The following is a 21,351-nucleotide window of genomic DNA, read 5'->3' as shown; positions in this document are numbered from 1 at the left end:
TTCCCCTCAATTATAACCATCTTCCCTGTCCCTGCTGAAGAAAAGCAGGCCCAAACCATGATGCTGCCACCACCATGTTTGACAGTGGGGATGGTGTGTTGAGGGTGATGAGCTGTGTTGCTTTTACGCCAAACATATCGTTTTGCATTGTGGCCAAAAAGTTCGATTTTGGTTTCATCTGACCAGAGCACCTTCTTCCACATGTTTGGGGTGTCTCCCAGGTGGCTTGTGGCAAACTTTAGACGAGGCTTTTTATGGATATCTTTGAGAAATGGCTTTCTTCTTGCCACTCTTCCATAAAGGCCAGATTTGTGCAGTATAAGACTGATTGTTGTCCTATGGACAGACTCTCCCACCTCAGCTGTAGTTCTCTGCAGTTCATCCAGAGTGATCATGGGCCTCTTGGCTGCATCTCTGATCAGTCTTCTCCTTGTCTGAGCTGAAAGTTTAGAGGGACGGCCAGGTCTTGGTAGATTTGCAGTGGTCTGATACTCCTTCCATTTCAAGATGATCGCTTGCACAGTGCTCCTTGGGATGTTTGAAGCTTGGGAAATCTTTTTGTATCCAAATCCGGCTTTAAACTTCTCCACAACAGTATTACGGACCTGCCTGGTGTGTTCCTTGGTCTTCATGATGCTCTCTGCGCTTTCAACAGAACCTTGAGACTATCACAGAGCAGGTGCATTTATACAGAGACTTGATTACACACAGGTGGATTCTATTTATCACCATCAGTCATTTAGGACAACATTGGATCATTCAGAGATCCTCGCTGAACTTCTGGAGTGAGTTTGCTGCACTGAAAGTAAAGGGGCCGAATAATTTTGCACGCCCCACTTTTCATTTTTTTATTAGTTAAAAAAGTTTCAAAAATCCAATAGATTTCGTTCCACTTCACAATTGTGTCCCACTTGTTGGTGATTCTTCACATAAAATAAAAAATTTATATCTTTATGTTTGAAGCCTGAAATGTGGCAAAAGGTTGAAAAGTTCAAGGGGGCCGAATACTTTCGCAAGGCACTGTACAATACAATCATATGACAATCTAGCCATCAAATGTAATCTAGAATGGCAGTAAGATGAGGCTACACACCATTATTTTCCTATATAGTGCTTTTCTGCACCTGCATCTAGTAATTGAGTAATTTATAACAGAGTTTCTCCTGCTTCCCTTTAATGACAGCCTGGAATGAAAGTCAATCAAGGTTAATCTCATACGGCAGGTCGAAAAACTCTATTTATGATCTCAGGTGTTCAAGCAAACTCATTTTTCATGTAAATTTGAGTTAAAATCAGGATGTGCTAATTCATGAGGTGTGCTATGTTTTTGTTTTGAAATCTATATCTATAGGAAACAAAGAAAATAAATCTCGGCTTGATTTTCTTGAGAGCAGTCATAATGATTATTAAAGCCTGCAAAACTGAATCATCTTAAATGAAGGCTCTCCTATGTAGTGGTTTCTTGTTTGGTTTTCTGCCAGCGTTCACATTGAAATTTAACATTTTCACTGCAGCCCAGGTGTGAGGGAATGAGACTAAAGGCCAATGAGCATGCCTTTGATCTGAATGCCTAGTTTCATTCCGGTGTAACTGGGCGAATGTAATTGAAGAAGAGTGACAATCAACTTGAGCCCAGGAGGAGTGGTGTAAACCTTGCGCCTGACCTCACCAGGCACAGGCAGAGCGTCAACAGCTGAGGCATAGCAGTGATATGCCTCCCTTTCCATCAACAGAGCTGAAACAAACACATGGAGCCACTCACTCGACACAACTTGATTTGTCAAGAATCTCTCACCTCAAATGTTTATCAAAGCTGAGTCTTTTTCAGTGGATACAGATGAAAAGCAAGCCATCAGATTAAGTCAGGTTAAGTGGAGATCTCTTTTTGTTACACTTGTAACAAACAAGGGGAGGGGGGGAGGGGGAGCAATAAAAGGCCGAAGAAAGGTATATTAATGATGATAATAATAATAACTTAAAATACCGGCATAGACCACAATTCCTGCAGCTTCCTCTGTGTTTCTAACGGTGCACCCACGCAACAGCAGGTTTTGCCTGCCAAAGCCAATCTTCTTCTTGTCAGGCTCATCTCTACAAATGAAAAACAACACAGCCTTTCAAAAAAAGATCTGGACTCACTTTTTATCTAAACATTAGTCACTTGTGGCCCCAGGGACCAGGTCTACAACAAAAGGCAAGTATAGCCGTAGTTGTTATATGACCCATTTCGCATGGCAACACTGTGACTAAGCCAATCTGAAATGGCAAGTAGCTGGGAACACAGTGACACATTCGCTTAAGTTCAAGCTGGACAAAATTAAAGTGGTTAAGCACCGGCAATGGTGTGCTGATGCAGTTTTACCCTAATATGACATTACACCCTCTGCAAAGCTATAAAAAAATGAAATCTGACGCAAATGATTCTCATTTTCCTTTTGAGACAGAGTGGCACAGCAGTGAGGGCTGAAGAACACAAAAGCAGATGGAACAATAGCCATGTCAAGTGCTCTTTATTTACTTCATATTTCTCCAGTCCTGAAAACAAGCAGTAATATACTGTATATTAAAGCAAAACACAGCTGAATTTTTCAGCAGTAGGCTGGTATTTGCTGGCTCTCATTGGAACTACTATCTATTCTCACTGCACTTTTTTGTGGTATCAAACTCTGAATTATGGATAATCTCAATCATAATATTTTTCACTGCATATGCCCAAGGGTTCTGTACCAACGTGTATAGTGCTTCATACAAAGTGCAAAAATACTCATAGTGTACTATGGAGTATCCCAGAGCATTGCTTTTCCGCAGGCATTTACAGTACTCTTAAAGGTTTTAATGATAGGGTTGGTGATGAAGCCTGGGAACTGCAGCAGCACTGTGAGCCGAGTCTGAGGATTTTCCATCTGTCTTGTCTCTGTCATATTCACCACAGGACTGTACAGAGTAACACTTGGAAACAGAAAGGTCTATAAAAGCCTTCACACCATTACCATTAATTGGATATGGATCTCATTTGCCTATTAATTGCAAAAAGGCTTGAGATTTTTAATTTGATTCCTAATCTCATTACTACTGTTATCAGCATTCATTTATTTTCTCAATGAAAATTCACTGAATGTCAGACCAATTACAGACACAGCTCACCTTTACATACTTCTAGTTATGTTAGAAATTCACATCTAAAGAGGTTAATTGGTATCAAATTAATTTGATTTAATTCACATTCAAAAATTTTACATTTGGTAAAGTCAGGAGCCATTAAACCACCCTAATAACCAATAACCAAACATTCCATCCTTATACTCCACTGACAAGATTTTTTTTTAACACACATAAATGCCAATATTATGCAGATACAACCTTGGGGACCAAAGAGCAGTATAGAGTTTTACAATATACTTCCAAGGATTAACTGGCAAAATAATGAAAGCTGGTGGGGAGTTCCAATGGAAAAATCAACAACAAGTAAAAGAAAATATTTACAAAAACAGGGATAGGTGGTAACGAAGACCATTAATTGCGCTTCCCCCACCAACCCCCAACCCCCAAATAATTTACAAAGTCATTAACTAATGGATGCATCAAACCGCTTTGCGCATTGCATCTTCAAGGCTTTTCCTCATTAAGCTGACTCAACAGCAAAGTGCAATCCCTCCAAGGTCAAGATGCTTTTCTGAAGAAAGTTAATGCAAATCGAAATTCAAAGACAAATAATTGGAATTCAGATCGCAGAAGGAGAGCTTGGGGAAATGGAGCACTTTGCAGTGGCATGCTACTACAAATTCCATCCGCAGTTCATTGCGGGCTACTTGTTGAGACTGCTCACGGGCAGTGCAGCAAATGGGAAAATGTCCTCCCCCCCAAGTGCAAAAACAGATATTCAGATAATTTGCATATTTTCCATTGATCTCAGTCTGCTCCTTCCTTCCTGATGTTTTGTGCCCTTCAAGGTTTTTTTTTCCGTCTGTCAGTAGCTTTATCTACTGTACATTTACCATTCATAACCACCTCCCCTCTAAATAAGCAGCTTTGCAAAGATAAAACATGAGCAAAATTATCATTTGCATATGCATTACAAACATAGAATGGACTCATTAATCTCATGTTAACAGACTGATGATGGCACAAGTATCCATTTTAAATCCCTATATATAGATCAGACAATATGAAGAGGGCCACTTATTTATCCTTTTGGACAGCTGCTGCATTTTATAGAGATCTGTTTTATCTAAACTGTTATTAGTTTGATTCCAAAAGCAGATAGTATGTGAAACCTGCAAATGTTGTCCCTGAATCACAGAGAGAGAGCAAATCAAAACTAAATTAAAAAAGGACTGACAGTACTTAAACCTAATTTAAAAACAGGTGGTGATTGAAAGGTTGCTGCAGCCTGTTTAAAAAGTTTTTTTTTTGTGTTAAATCTGATATATTGCTGAATCTTCTTGAAGATACAGTGCCTTAGTAATCCCACCCGTCCATCACACCTGGGAGGGTGTGAGAAAAATAGAACACCAAGAGAGGGTGGGGAGATTCCGCAAACTCCTCACAAAAGATTCAAGAATCCAATACATGTCAGCAACTCTAGCACTTCTGCCCACTTTTGTTTCAGTTTCAGTTCAAAGGCTATTTGGGCAATAATGAGAAGCTGATCTCAAGTTCAAAGTAAATTACTTTGTTGTTTGTTGTCATGGGCACAGAGCCCTGAAGGTGTAAGAGAGAACTGTTTGATGACAATTGCTGATTATGTGTAGCTCTTTGGTTAATGTTCGTATATTGTTATGGTTGCTTGTTTGTCTTCCCCCAGCCCCTTCTGTATTTCTGTGTGTTTGGATGTGTGAGAGTAGGTGATGGTGCCAGATCAGGTAGCAGTGCTGTCTTGGAGTGTAGGCAATTGTCTAGAGACTGAACTACACCCATGTAGGGTTAGGGGATTCTGGTTGCATAGAGTTTTCAGGACTTGGCCTGGCAGAAACTAACAGGTTCAGTTCCTCCTGGTGTGAAAAGACCCTCTCCACCAGATGTCAGTGGCGAGGGTAAATAATAAGCTACAAATAAAATAGAAGGGCACTGTACAGTATACAGTGATACTAGACTGTACTATATATAGAGAGATACAAGCCCCTTTTGGCACTTCTGGAGATAACAAGGCTAGGTCTTTGCAGACAATGGTTATTTTGATTACTTGTGTTTGAATTTAATTAGTTCAAGGGGCACTTCTAATGGGCAAGCAAATGTTTGAATTATTCTTCACAATCAATTAGTAAAACAGTATTCTTCTAAAGTGGAGTCCTTATCAAGAAAACATATAGCCCCTGGGAGTGAGATGAAATGTAAAGGGTATTTTTCACCATGCCATCTACTTACAGATAACCTTTGAAGCAGTTGAGTTTACTGTTGGGCTTCTCACAGATGACAATGCTGGCGAAATGTTCAGGTTCAAATCTAGAGTTCTGAAACACAAACATCCATAGTCAAAATGGCATCTTTTTAAAATATTAGGAAACCAGTCTCTGTTTAAAAGTAAATTGTTAGTCTGCTCATGTATATATTTTTAAAACATATATCTAATCCATAGGAAGTGAAACATCTTATGTTTAAAGTTTTCAAAGATTAATTTATCATTAAACTAGTAGTTACTGTTTAGGCACAATATTTGCGCTTCAAAAAAGAGTTACATTTTTTCTCAAAATCAAAATAAGCTTTTACCTCACTCAGTAACCAAATATGTGGAAAAACAGGATAGACAGAACACCAGACTTGCTTTAAAAATGTATTGAGCAAAAACCATTCCTCAGCTTACAAGAATCCATCAGGCCACTTGAACAAAATCAAAAGGCATACATAGCAATAGGTCATGTGATTGGTCTTCTGCTGGGTATCACATAAATAATTTGACATTTTAATATACTTCTCTTCCAGAAAACTGAACATAGTCGTAACAGCAGAAAATGTGAAAAAGAATATTTCAAGCCATACATATTGTAGAATGCAGATGACAAATAAATTTGAGCTATTCAGACAGAAATCACTGTTCAAAGTTGTTTTTTTGTTTTGTCATTATTACAACAACAGAAATGTACTGAGGCATGCCTGCATATGGCATATGTATACGTCATCAAACTCTCAAGACACTCTGACGTGTTTATTGTCAGTCCAAAATATCACAGAATGTTGTGCTTTTAAACTACTTAAAAGCCTTTTTCATTTGTTTAGGAAAATCTTAAATGTCAAGATTGTTCACTAAAATCATAATGTCAAGTGAATTGCAACCATAGACACTGTGAGAAGAACACAAATTATGGAATAATTTCCATATGTCACGTATGTCCGAAAGGACGAACCGTGGAATGGCAGGAGAGCGATAAAGACCCTATGCGTAGCGGCGAGACGGGGGTTAGCCCAGGCTCAGCTGTTCAGGCGTAGCTGTATAGAAACCTATGCCCTCAGGCCAAGGACAGGAGTGACCTGGTGATAGGCGGGTCTCAGGGCAACTGAACATCAATGCTGAGCAAGTAGCAGAGCAGAAGCAGGAAATAAATAGGCTACACAACAAGACACACCTGAAAGACATGAATAATCACAGGGAACTAGGAACAGGAGGAAAGTAGAGCACCCTCTTGGTATACTGGGCGTGACAATAATACTAGAATGTTGGGGTTATAGTAACCTATAATTAACCTAGCACATCTTCCCTGAAATCTCACACAAGTAGATGAAAAGGGGAAATGTGCTGAGGTTTGTTTGAAGAGCAGTTCTGCTTCATAGAGAACAAAAGTCCTTGTCTGCTTCATAGAGAACAAAAGTCCTTGTTAGATAAATAAGTCAATGTCAGATTGTACAGTTCCATTGCAAAGTAATTAAAATGGCTGCATTAAGGAACTTAGCATCTTATTGACATCAGTGACAATCTTTTCAAGATGAATTAGTAGAGATTTATTTTCAGTTATAGGGCCAATTACAGCTGCTCAAAGTAATTTGTATGTGTCTGACTCGACCATTATTTCTCTATTCTTCGCTCTTCTAATCAAAGATGTGTCTGCAATTTGCTGATGACATCACTAGGCTGTAGGTATGGATGCATTAATGTGGGAGTCTTACAGTCTCATTTGTAATGCAACAGCACAGTTTACAGTCAAGACATAACATCAACCTTAAGTACTTTTTTGAAGTTTTGAGAAAACATATAATTTGTACCAAAACACTAAATTTTAAATTTTAAACTATTACTGCAAAGTAAGTACAGCACAGACACTCTGTCCATGTAAGTCATATCTGCATTAAAATTTTAGAGACAACATTATAATTGTCTTTTTAAGACAGCACACTAAGCATTGTAGGTGTCTTCAGTGGCTAGAATGTGAACACAACACAAGTCAACACACAAGCTAACGTACTCCTTCATGATGACTGACCAGACACGGTATTGTCTTCATACTGATGTGATTCTACCAACTGAGTAACTGAAAACACCAGCAATGCCTAGTGTGTTGTCTTACAAATACATTAAAAAATTCACCTATAATTCTTAAATATTTCTAGCTGGGGTGATTTGTTTTCTGAGAAGGTATGTAGTTTTGCCAGGTCTCATTTCTGTCAGCAAATGTCAGTTTTCTCAACCTTGGATTGGCTGGGTTAAGAAAATGGAAAAAGTATTTGGTCATATAATAAGGCTTAAGATAAGGATTTATTTTTGCCCTTATGAACATCAACAGTGTTTGGAGCACAAGGCAAAACCAAACAAGCAAAAAAGAGAAAAAATAGAAATAATTAAATAAAAACATGGAAAAAATAAAAAAGCAAATACTAATTAAAAGCCAGACTAAACAGATAAGATTTTAGTCTAGGTTTAAAACCTGTAAAAGAGCCTTTATTTTTCAAATTAGCAGGGGGTAAGTTGATGCTAAACTAAGAACTCAATATTGTTGCAAGCTTGTACAAGCCTAGAGTGGAATTTACCCTGGAAATTACCCTGGAGTAGTTGTAACTCATACTGTGACTGTCAAACAGTGCCATGGGATCTGTAATGACCAGGTGGTCAAGACCACAGTTTAATATCACATCTCAAGGATGGCATTTCTTACAGCACAGTGACCCCTATCATCATATTGAGGAACTTTGGAAATTCTAGTCTGGAGGGAAGAACACCTTATAGCAAGCAACCTGATATTCCCTAGAGGTCTATGATCCCAGTACTGAGCAGCCAAGCCTTGCTTAGCATCTGAGATTCAACTAGATTAGGCTAGAAGATCTGGTAATGCTGCTGTCAAAATTAATATTACATTTAGCCATCACTGACATTTGGGTTGTGGGAGTATATAATAAGCTTTCCAGCCATGTTGACTTATTGGTCCTCGGTTTAAAATTCTGCAGTGTTCTGATAGACTGAGTAGAACTTGGTTCTGGACTAAATTCATTCTTAAATATTTATGTATCACAAAGAAAATACTTGTCACTAATTACTGAATTAGTGTCCCTTTTTGTGTTTCTTTTCAGTAAGACATCATTAAAGTGAGGGAATCACTTAATTCAATAAGGATTATTCAAACAGGAATTAGAAAATAGAAGCCATTTATGAAAGAAATACAGAAAGAATGTATTTCCACTTATAAATGTTAAACAATCAATCTTAATATATTTTTTTTCATTTTTATGAAAAACAACTTCATAACCAGAGTGCTTATGATCTAGAACCTCATGTAAAGACAAATGTCTGATCTAAACCTCAAACCTCACATAACAAGGCACTACAACATATTTCTAAGTAACACTGATACACACAAATGTAAAAATAAATAAAAGACACAAGGTATCTTTTCTGCATTAATTTTTAGGACTTTATCCTCGTGTTGCTAGGTGACTGACAACCCTTTGAGAACTCAATATCTTTATGTAACAGCATAAAGTCAATAGCATAAAAACAGATGATAAGCATGTCCTGAAGGTAAAGAATAAAGCATCTACATAGTAACAGACTAAAAATAACATTTTTCTTTGTTTGGTGCGATGTTTTCATGATCTCAAAAAAGTGAAGCACAAAGCAATAATAGAGAGTCTTGATAAAAGATGTACTTAAAAAATCTTAAATTGAAAATACAGAAACATTGAGAAATTGTAAGTGCAATACATTTGTATTGACCAAAACCATAGGGCGTGAACTGAAAGCCCTTCATTAAGGAGTCATGCATTTTTAAAAGAATGATTTGTGATTTTTAAAAAATATATATTTTTTGTTTTATCACAAAAGATAAAACACTGGATATCAGTTATTATATGGCACTGATTTATAAGCATTAGCATTTTCTGAACTGTTTGCAATTTACAGATTTCAATATACTGTATGCATTTGTTAATGTTGCTTAAAAAAGTGAATGTACAGCATTCAAGGTGAAATACATGCCTTTTGCACTATAGTTTGCTGCAAAACCTTCTATTTATAAAAGCGACTGAACCTAGTAATCTGACTCAACACAGGAAACATAAGAAAGGCTAAAAGGTTTGGCTGATCTTTGCTCATAGTTTTGTCAATAGCTTATTGACTATATAGATTTCTATTTGATTTCCTTAAGTTTTTTTTCCCTTCAGAACACTTTCTAAATGTTATGGCAATGTACGCCTGAAGCATTTTCTTTTTTACATTCCTCAAGTTTGCAATATGGTAAAACTAAAACAACAGGATGACAGAGGAAAAGAATTTTGTGACGTACACCCATGCCAACAGTGTCAGTGTATTTATTTTTAAGTCTTATTATTACAAACAAGGATTATGAGAACTCCATAAGTAAAAAGCATGCCAAAAGAATTACTGTTGTGGTAAGAAATATGAATGGGATGCTAGTTTACAAAGGTGTGCTCATATTTTGCACCTGAAAACTAAAACTGGACCTGCAGGAATATCAGCATTTTCTCATGTCATATAAACAGCACATACTTTACATACTGAACACACAGGTATATTAGATATAACCAGGACTAAAGCTGACTTTTCACATGAAGATAAAATAAGTCCATATACATACAATGATGAGTAAAGCTGGCTGGTAGTTGAAAATGTGTTGACTCTTTGTTTATGTATTAGTTTGCCAAAAAAGTGAGAAAAAATGATTTGGGTGATTTCACATTTCTTTATAGATATTGAATATATATGTAGTTATTTTGTATGGCTTAAATTAAACTTGAATTAAATAGCTTGTTTTTTAAAAAATAGGGTCTTACTTACATTTTACTGATAAGATGTTAACTTAAAAAAATAAAGCACAAGAGATATTTTCAAGCTATTCAGAATGAAGGGCTGAAGGTGTGAAGGAGTTCTCTACTTTTTTGTATCACTATACTTACTGGCATCCAGAAACCTTTCACGGCCTGCCTCTGTTTCAGGTTAGTTTCTCCATCCAGACTGGCGGTCTCAATGTGGCAGATACCATTTGGGTCCGAGGTGTACAGGAGAAGAATGTCTGCAGGGATGATCTCATTGCAAACAACCTTTACAAAATCGCCAACTCGAACGTTTTTCCAGCATTTTTCAACATAATCTTTCTGTTTCCTTGAGCAAAAAAAGAAAGCACATCAAGATCAACATCAAAACTGGAAACTTTGTTTGGCACATTTAAACATAGGAGGAGAATACATTCTTTGGAATAGAGAAGCCCTTTGCATCAGTATTTATTCCTGTCTTTTTTTTCCCCTTGATGCATGTAAGCACGTACCACTGGAAATACTAAAATGCTGGCTTTGAAGTTGTAAACCTGAAATTCAAATTGGAATTTCAAGATGGAATGATTTCATTTTGAAAACTTAAATCTTTTTAACTTTCTTATGCATTATTTGTACATATCAGATTCATATATGTTATAGCTTTAGCTGACTGAGAAGTGTCTCTTAGATTTTAGATAAAGTTTGTGACACTTCCAACTTCAAAGCAGAGAGGATGTTTGATGAGGTCTGAGGGGTTCCCTTGAGTAGAAAAAAACTGTAAGGTTTACTGTAGTTCTGTACACCTAGGCAAGTTGTGGATTAATGATTGTCAAGGAGCAGTACAGACACATGCAATATAAGATCACATTAAGACAGGGAGAAACAAGGAGGAGCAGGGCACAGGTAGAAGAGAGAGGAGTCCAGAGGAGGTGGGACTTGAACTTGCGGCAGGGGAGAGCCCCTACTTCATGATCATCCAAACCAAACCTGACTGGAGCTAAGTATTTGAACCTTGTTAGAGAGAGCATGCTATTCTGTGTTTTAGGGAACTTGGGTTTCCTGGGTAAAAGATAAATCAGTAACGTCTTTCCTGCTTAGGGTCCATTTGTATGGATAGTGATATAGGCTCCCATTTATTTGGTGGCATCCGGGGTGCAGAGAGAGAGATTAAACTGCAGGTTGCATTGTATTTAGTTAGAAGGCAGCTCTTGTGTGGCATCTGTAGGCGTATTAAGAGTTATCTTAGTAGCAGTCTGGGGTTTTCTGGGTGACCAGAATGTTAGGCCTCTGGAATGCCTTGTTTGTAAATACTGTACATACAGTAACTTGTCTGTTGTATGCTTTGTAGTGTGTTGTGTAGTTTGTGTCATTGTAACAAATATTTGTTTAACCAAGTGTGTCTGGTCAGGGGTTATGAATAATTATTTCACTGATTAAAACGCTCAGTCCATTCCTGATTTTCACCATTTTTCATAACCCCCCCATTTGTAACAATATCATTATATATAGAATATACATACAGACCCTGTGTATAATGGGCATCAGGAAAACAATCATCTTGGATTCACCATAAATGAGATCACTTTATTGGCCATATACAATATCTTGCATTAGGAATTTGTCTTTTTGCATACCCTAGCTTGCTCTCCATGAGACACACAGGCAGGGAGAGAGAAGCTTGGGATCAGAGCACAGGGTCTGCCCCTTGAACAGTTGGGGTTAAGGGCCTTGCTCAGGGGCACAATGGAATAGGATTCCTCTGCCAGCCACAGACTTTGAACAAGCAACCTGCCAGCCACAGGCACAGATCCTCAGCCACAGTGCCACCAATCCACCCTTTATTTACAATAAATAGATTGTAAATCAAAAGACTCTTTGGAAACAGTTTCTGAGGTGTATTTGCTGACCTCCTTTTGTCAGCTGTAGTTAGCTATATTTGTATTTTTAGTATTTGTGACTTCAGCCAAACATTTATTTGATCTTCAGTTTATATGAGCTCTAAAATGTAAGTTTCCCATAGTGAACTGATCCCTTTTAAGGGGTTCTGAACAATCACTGAAGACCAGGATATGCAAAAACAAAACTATTGCAACAGTCTGATGTGACCCTGTACTGAGCTGAATAACAATTTAAATAGAGCAACCACAAAAAAGCGCCTTAATTTTACTTTGATATAAAACATGAATGAGGCAATATAGAGAAGACCAGGAATATGGAGGTGGAAAACTGTGTAACACAAGTTACTGTATTAACAAAACAAAGGAATCAACTTACTAGGTCGGATATCTACAGTGTAACAACAGCAGCTACTACACATATTGTTACCTTTGGTGTTTCAGATAGCATGCTCTTTAAGTTGAATTATTTGATATTGTAACGCTTACGGCCGGCAGGCACTGTGTAAGAGCCGGCGTACCAGAGCAGGTGACATCACCGCCCTTCCCTGTGATAGCAGGACTACAGCTACTGGGCTGTAGAGGGATCTCTCTTTGGCTCACGGGGCTGGGTCCCTGCAGAGAGACGCAGGAGTCCCGGGTTTGAGCCCCCAACGGTGGGGGGCCGACCTAATGCGGCTAGGGCGCCCCTCAGAGCCCCCGTTGCGTTACAATATGCATAACTTAGAGAATCCCTTTAGCAAGTGTGCTTTTTTTTAAAAAAAATAGAGAATGCCACAATATCTAAATAAAACAATCAATCTCTTAGGAATCATCTGATAGTCTGGTGTTGATATTCCCTAATGATATATCACTCATCAAAGAGGTCACTGTCAAATCAGATACAAAAGAAATCTAGACTTCCTTAAAGCTTCCTAAGCCTACTTTTGTTATTAAAATGACCTCCTGGATATTGAACACACAAAGGCTGACATATGAACCTTGCTGCACAATCTAGAAGGAACTGATTAGTTGACAAGAAGGACCATACTGCATTCTGCTCATGTGGCTTTCTCAAGCACAAACCACCTCATTATACAAGACTGCCTCGGGCAGCATCTCTGTAGTAGAGAGAGACTGTTCCCCTTTTCCGTGATTTTGGCACTGTTTTGTTGCAGCCTATTAGTTCCAATTAATTTTCATTTTAATGAAGCCTCACAGCTTGCAAACCATTATTCAACACTTACACAAGTAGCGGGTTCAATCATAGTTTTTTTTCTTCAAAATTTAAGTAAGAGAATTTATATAAACCATCTGTCCCTCAGATCACTTTGGTGGACTTACAGTGCTGACAGCCAGATTCCTTTCATTTGCAGCCTGACAAATGGAAAAAAGTACCAATTTAACTCATGCATAATTTTCATTATGTGCCCCTTTCTAGAGTACAATTGTGAATTTTGCAAAAACAAAAATTAAAATGGAAATTTTATTGAAGCACAACGAAGAACACTTTTCCAGGGAAAAGGTGCAAAAAATACTGAGTAGAATCATTTCTGTTTTAAAAGGAACAATGTTATACAAACAGATTAAAAAAAACTGAAGTTTGATGAGGGGGTTGACACAGGTACCCTCGAACGTAATAAACAAACTCATTAAAAAAGGAGAAAACCTAAACATAGTGAAACAAGAGTCCAGGATAAGAAGCCAAATTAGGAAGTACATCTTTACACAGTTGTGTGCTGCTCAATTGACAGAAAATTAAAGACGAATAGTTTCAATATTTAATTCTGTTGCATGCTGGTCTCTGGATAAGCACAATCCAAGTCTGTTACAAAAAGAATCTGACCTTTTGCCAGGAAGACAAGTCACTCACAATTCCCAGATAAGTTAATTTTTGATACAGAAAAAACAACTTTAGAAGGTCCTTAAATTCAAATTGATTTAACTTGCACATTTACAAATCCCTAAATGGCTAGGCTGACCATGCCTTGTCAATGGATTCTTCAAGTGTGTTTTTAGGTTCTCTGCTCAATAGCCCCTATGGGTAAGGTGCAATTACTCATCAAGACACATGGCTGAAAACCGCTGACATCTCACAAGCAATAGACGGTACAGTTTCTACCCAGAATACAACTCAGAAAGATTAAGAGACGGAGGAGTTTAGAAAGTTAATGTTCTGCATTTTTGCATTGGTCCCCAAACACTAGGCATTTAAGATGTGCAAAAAAATAAAACACTTCTCAGAAACTGCAAATGGAATTTTGAAGCAGAACTGAAAGCCAGCAGCACTTGTAGTCATACATGTAAAACCTGAAAGGGTGGATAGTTCTTGACTCCAGATTGTTCTTAACCATAGCTTCCATGAAACCTCATAATGACAACTGTTTTAGCATTGTGCATTGAGAAACTACAGTATCCTGAGGCACCAGCACGTTCTTTGGGTTTTCCTGTAGAATGTTTTATGAAATTCTTACGCCAATAAATAAGACTAAATGATTTAAAAATGCATAGCACAGATGACTTTGGTAAAACTTGTTATAACTCTGTGTCAATGAATAATGGATTTAAATCACATGAAATTTCCCCATAATAGCAATTACTATTATAGGAATGACTTGCAAGAATAAGACAGTATAGGCAGAATTCTGCACCGTTTATCATTTATTCATATTGTTGTACAATTATAGAAGAAGAAAGTGGTTACCAACATTTATTTTAGAAGCATTACAATTAACCTAATGCAGTACTCATCACTTTGGAAGGCAGAATTCATATATGCTTCAATTTTATTACAAATAAGACAACACTTTCTGAAACTGCAGTTTCATTAAGTCCAGATACATATTATACACCACTTGTTTACTCTTCTATATGTATATTTATATTAATTGAATTTTTAAATCATACTTTACTCATCTATTTACCATAAACAATGACATTTACAAAAACAGCATTTTAGTTAAAAGGCTTCCATGATATAGCCAATTAGGATTTATCCTTCATAACTGACAATGTGATAACCTTTCAAATACATTCCAACACGTCTGTCAAGTGCCCAGTGAATTTAGACCCCATGTGTGAATTATGCTATACAGTACATAGATTACTGTTTATTTGGCAATGAAGCACCTCTCATTTTTTTTTTGAAAGTCTATCCATTTGTAACAATATGTGCACTATACTGTATGTGCAAGGTTCAGGTGATTTGTAATCAGATTAAGGGGTCATCTTCTCCACTACGGGCACAGGCAATGACATACCAATGCAGAGAGATTAATATGGACCTGTGTTTCAACAGCAGTAGAAGCCAAAGAGGTTTATATGGCTTTATAAGAACAAGTGGATTACAGACCTACAGTATGTGGGCAATTTGAGGCTACAGAAAATGGCGAATTGCTCACACTTCACTGAGTCAGAAGGTGAGAAAATGAATTATTTCATAGGTTATCATTTCAAAATAATGATATCAGGGCAAAATCGCCTTTGCCAGCCAGTTGAGCAGATGGGCAAAGGAATACAATTATATCCAGCTTGAAATGGCTTCTCATACATGTATCAAAGTATTTTGAATATGACTAATTACTCATCTTGTTAACAGACTAATAAAAAAAACAATAGCTGTGGTCTAATAAACAACCTGCCATTTAACTAGAAATCAGACTCCATTTAACTAGAAATCAGAGAACATATTGTAACGTTTATGACCGACATTGCAGGTTGTGCGAGCCGGCTTACCAGCCCTGTGACGTCACCGCCCTTCCCTGTGAATAGCAGGGACTGCAGCCGTCGGGCTGACAGGAGACTTTACTTTAGGTCAGCTGGCTGGGTCCCTGTTGAGAGGCCCGGGTTCGAGTCTCCAGTAGCCCACATACCCACATGAACCCATGAGTGCTACAATATCTTCCATGTAAAACAGGGATAAAATATAATGTCACATTGTCACATTGAGACGGATTGAAGTTGTACAGTCCTCACTATGGGAGAAATGTAAGCTACAACCATTGGATCCACCATGCCAACTTATTGGTGTGATGAAATGTCTAGTAATTGATTGAAATGAGGTGACAGGTGACTTTTAAACATGGGATATAAAAAACAACTCTCTGAGTACTTATTGTACAACATCTAACAAATGCATTCTGTGAACCACTGTGAGTACTATGTCTAGGAATTCCATATTCATTTAAATAATCATCATCATAATCATACGAATATTTTTTATAATTCTTTTAATCTCCAAAGGCTCCCAAAGCACTAGTCATAGTGGAAAACTCTTAATCCAACACCGAAGCACAAAGACTCTCAATAAGACTAACTACACAACAGATCACATGATGAAGGGAGAAACAACTTCACTATTTAATTCATTGATAGAATTATTGGAGAATTTAGGATAGGCCACACTGTGCAAGCCCAAAGTGGAATTTAGCCAGAACACCAGGATTAACACCTCTAGTTTTACACACGGTGACATGGGATCTTTAATCACCAAACAGTCAGTTTAATTTCTCATTTAAAGTATTAGTGTACATAAGCAAAACAAAAAAAGAATAATTTGTAACATTAAATTCATACTCCAAGTACTGTTTATTAATTATGAGAAATTGTTTGATAGGAAACAAATACAGTGCTAAATGGCAGCATAAACAGTAAGTCAAATGCCAAGCCATAGAGCCAAATCAGATTACAGATTTAGATTTTGGCATGTTCCCAAATGGGCTTGGCTATAAAAAATTCAAATAAAGTATGCAAACATTTTGAAATAACCTTATATTTAATAAAGTAACAACATGCTGGATTGTCATTCTCTTTGCTGTGAAGCAGTTGCTAGGTATCATCTTAATTTATAGATTTTTCATTTTACCCTTCCCCCCATTTTTCTAACAGAACTATTTTATTACCCTTTTCTAACCACTGCTTCCAATTCAGGGTCATGGAGGAGCCAGAACTTATGCCAGCAAGCAACGGGCCCAAGGCAGAATACACCCTTGATAGGATGACAGTCCATCACAGGGCATATACAGACACAAACCCACACAAACTTACACCACGGCTGGTGTTCCTAGAAACCAATTAACCTACCAGTTTGTTTTTGGACTTTGGGAGGAAGCTGGAGCATAAAGAGGAAACCTACATGGACATTAAAAGAACATACAGTACAAACTGCATGCAGATAGCACCCCAGGTCCAGAATTGAACCCAGGGCCCAATCACTGCGACGCAGCCATGCCACCCCTATTTTATTATATGAGCAATAAGAGAAATGATCTACGTGTTTATGATGGGACTGCTAAAAAAAGAAAAAAAGAAAAAAAGAAACATGGTTATTTCCTGTTACAGAGCAAGTTATGGAAAACAAACTCTCCTGGTCAGAAATTTTTACAAGGCTTATAGTTGACAGACTTGCCAGGCCCTTGAGTGAATCAGCATATTGCAACATTTTAAATTTAATGTGTCTGTCTTAAATTAATCTTCTAGATCTCCCGGAACTTAATTTTTTGCCATGAATTTTAAAAATCCAATGTCTAAGGAAGGAGCAAATTATCATTCTTTAGTCATTTCATAAGCGCAGCTGTAGACTCCCGAGATTATGGTTATAGTAAATACTTAAACAGAGCTACAAGTAACAAAGTACTTTGACCTTTTCTGAAGTAAAATGAGGAAATTCATGTCTGGTTTTCAATGAGAAACAACTCAAGTAATTACTTTTATCTATGTACTGTACAGTAGAACTTATCCCACTGTGAAAGGAAATGTTTTAAAAAAACTCATTAGGAAATGAGGACAGGTATCCAAAGTCTCGTCACACCAGCAAACATTTTTATCTAAGAGATCTCTTTGTGATATTTACTGTATTTCTTCACATTTTTTAATTAAATTAAGGAATATAATATTATTATATAAATTTGATAACAAAAAAGTATGAATCTGACACTGCAAAATCCCCATTATAGCTTGTGGGGAAAAAAACAATTTTTAGCATTTATAAAGGCCACAAAAATGTTTTTAATCTCATAATATTCAAGAGTAAAAATGGACTAGAAATAATCGTTAAAAAAGGTCTAAACAAAACATCCAGGTCAAGGAATAGATTCTTTGCTAAGAGTGGATTGAAAGAATGATGATTATCACATTTTGTAGGATATAGCTTGAGGTTTGAGATTTATTCTTCCTAACTCCCCCCATCCTCTCCACACACACACACAAATACTGCGGTTTACATGCCTGATTCTTACCCAAGAGAAAATGTGTGCAACACGTATACTATATTTCCATTTTTATTGCAGTTTAGCATCTCTGAGAATAAAGGGCTGTGCACTGGATGTTCTTCCATTTTTAGATATCTACCTCAATGTAGCATCCACCTTAAATCTGATCTGTTAAAGTAACAAGATATTTCTGTTATGCTCAATACTGTACTTTCTACATTCCTGGTGACTTAATTCAGGAACAAGAAACAAACAAGTATTTTTTTTTTCTGACAGGTGTTCAATGGAATGTAAGACAAAAGGCTTTGTAAGAACTTGTTAAAACTTCATTGAATTACTATGATTAAGATACTAGGATGTTTCCATTTCAGTACTGAAAGTCCTACTACCCGATTCGTACACAATACTGTATAGTACATTTTCAGTTTCCAGCTGGCAAACCATGTCCACAGGAATTTAAATACTGCAGGCACTTGAACAGTACTCATTTATTAATGTTTGGGAATGAGAAATAATTAGAACAAAGTCATTTAAAAATAATTAACAGTTGTGCCTCGTATTTCTTATTTATTTTTTACTTCAGATGATGGTTTAATTCTTAGGAAACTCTGTCTGGAGTCTGAACAGCTTTTTATACACCTCATTATTTTGCTGCATTTCTCTCCTACTTGTATGAATTTTCCATTGTGAATGTGCTGTGATATGACTGAGTTGAACAGGTAAAGGAGGAGTACACTGATTTAAAAGTCTGTATCAGAAGCACAAGCTCACTCTGCCATTTCAACAGTTACTGTGTTTACCTGCTGTAGATGAGACACGCTGTATTGTTCAACTCTTTGTCAGTTTGATATCTCCTGAAGTCTTCCCAGGCATCCTTTATGGCAGTGAGAGCCAATATGACGCATATAGGGATAAGTGCAATTCCTGGTTGAAATGCACTCACTACTGGCACAAAATTCAAGAAAGCAATTCCTATAAAGTACACATTGGCGAAACGGTGAAACTGCTCAAAAAGGTTCTTGGGTATGAAAGACCACAAAGTGTATTTAGTGGTCTTGATGGCATTGCCAGCATATTGGCGGTTAGGTTGGTGCCTTTTCTTGCAATCTTCATATGGCAAGTTGGATACCAAAACTCGAACCTTTTCTTCATTCCTTTTATTCTTCCTCCATCCCCTTATTTGAAGGCTGTCAGGAAGCAATGAAGCCATAGCCACCCTGTCTCTTCAAAAGCTAGTCCTTTTGGTGACAGCTCGCATAGCCTGTCAAGTCAAAAGTACTGCAGCAGCCCAGCGTGGGTGACAACCAGCTCCAAGAACTTCTTTCTGAAGTAACTATGTAAAGAGGAAATCACAACTGTCTCCCGCACCTGTCTGTGACTGAAAAGTGAAACCAGGTATGATCCAATTAGCTTACTCCGTCTTACACCTGTGATCGGTTGTCACTGGGTCCTAGCTCCTTACCGGTTATAGGGTGGAACTGTACTACACTACCTGTAACCCTCAAGGGAAAAATCCTTTAGGATATAGAGGAGGAAAAGGCAGAGATGTAATAGAAAATATTTCAGCAACATGAAAGTTTTTCTTGAGGTCAGGATGACCTCCAGATTTTCCTTCCAATTTCACTCATACACCACAGTGCTTTGTTTAAATAATTATTGACTGTAACTTAATCTGTTTCAGACCCATCTTGACCTGAAGTCATTGATTGTTTAAAGCCAACCCCCCAGAGAGCTTCATGTAAAGCATACAATAACAACACGCATGTACATTCCCAGGGTCTTTAAAATAGTACTAATCCATCCATCCATTTTCTCACTGTTTCATCCAATTCAGGTTTGCAAGGGAACGAAAACCTATTTTGGCAAACAACAGGCACAAGGTGGGGTACATCCTGGACAGTCTAATACAACTTACATGTTACAATACATGTTTATATTTTCTTGGATGTTAAAAAGTAAAATTCTATATGATGTGAGGAACTGGACAGTAAAAAAAACAGTAGCACAACCACAACCATTCATGGTGTAAACAGAATTCACAAATTTACTTTGTAGTCCGAACCCTGAGCGCTACCTACCAGGCTGTTTGTTCGTGTTAAAAATAAGATTATGGTCAAGGTTGATGTAAGGATTATTTTTAGGGTTAAGATGAAGGCTATGGTCAGATTTAAGGTTGAATTTAATATAATTTTAAACATTGTCAAGTAAACCAGGAAGGAAGGCAGGAAGCTTTTTTAAACAAGAAAATCTCAATCATGATGGTTCTGTCACTTTAAACATGTATCTACTGTAGGAGTAGCGTATAAAAACATCATATCTTACAGTAGCAAAATTCAAAATTGTTGGAAATCACAGTGAATAAGATCACCAAGCACAAACTTGTAGTATGGATTCAGATGTTGTTCTTAGCTCCCACTATTTAAATACTGTGCCCAGTACAGATGACCATATCATAGACACTATGTTCACACTGGTGTTGTTATACTTGCTTCTGTTCAAATAACTAAGATTTTAAACTATTTAATTAAACAAAAGCAAGCTCATTGCCAAAAAAATAAATAAATCTCAAACCTAAGAGCTCATCACTTTCATTCTTTTTCTTGGGTATCTGCAATACATATTTCAAAAACAGTTTCATTTTTCTCATTAAGATTACAAAAAATGTATAAAGGAGATTGTTTATTTTCTTAAATCGCCAGCAAAAAATATTACATTGATTGATTGTTAATATTTGAGAAATTTATCCAGTATTTTAGAATATATATTTTTTATGACTCACAACAAATGTCAAGATGAGATTTAATTAAATAAATAAAGATTTTCTACAAGAAAAGTCACAAATGTATGTATGGTAAATGCCAAATGTTGAATTAGCATAAATGAGTGTTACTGTCTTACCAATGAAGCACAATGTGCCAGTGTTATCCTCCATTAGTCCAATAAAAACATTTATCTTCTCTGACACTGATCTCTGTCTGAAATGCACAGTTTTATCCATTCTGTAATACTCAAATTAATTTCACCATATTGTCTCAACAGTGCCCCATTGCACACCCATACTCACAAAGATATATATA

At 37.0% G+C, this 21,351-nt stretch overlaps 1 protein-coding gene across 2 annotated transcripts in view; it reads right to left on the bottom strand.

Annotated features, from left to right (window-relative positions):
• The window catches only part of atp10b (ATPase phospholipid transporting 10B), a 49,652-nt gene extending 30,011 nt beyond the window's left edge, over positions 1-19,641 (bottom strand). For both annotated transcript variants that reach the window (XM_088604055.1, XM_088604056.1), the window contains exons 1-4: positions 19,075-19,641; positions 10,336-10,540; positions 5,365-5,450; positions 1,985-2,091 (exon numbers count right to left, since the gene is read on the bottom strand). In XM_088604055.1, the coding sequence (XP_088460181.1) occupies positions 1,985-2,091; positions 5,365-5,450; positions 10,336-10,540; positions 19,075-19,484 (808 nt within the window). In that variant the 5' untranslated portion in view covers positions 19,485-19,641. The remainder of the gene's footprint in view (positions 1-1,984; positions 2,092-5,364; positions 5,451-10,335; positions 10,541-19,074) is intronic.
• Positions 19,642-21,351: the final 1,710 nt, after the last annotated feature.

This window comes from Lepisosteus platostomus, chromosome 13 (assembly GCF_059453375.1).
Source record: "Lepisosteus platostomus isolate fLepPlt1 chromosome 13, fLepPlt1.hap1, whole genome shotgun sequence".
Taxonomy (NCBI): domain Eukaryota; kingdom Metazoa; phylum Chordata; class Actinopteri; order Semionotiformes; family Lepisosteidae; genus Lepisosteus; species Lepisosteus platostomus.
This window is presented reverse-complemented; position numbering and strand designations above follow the sequence as displayed.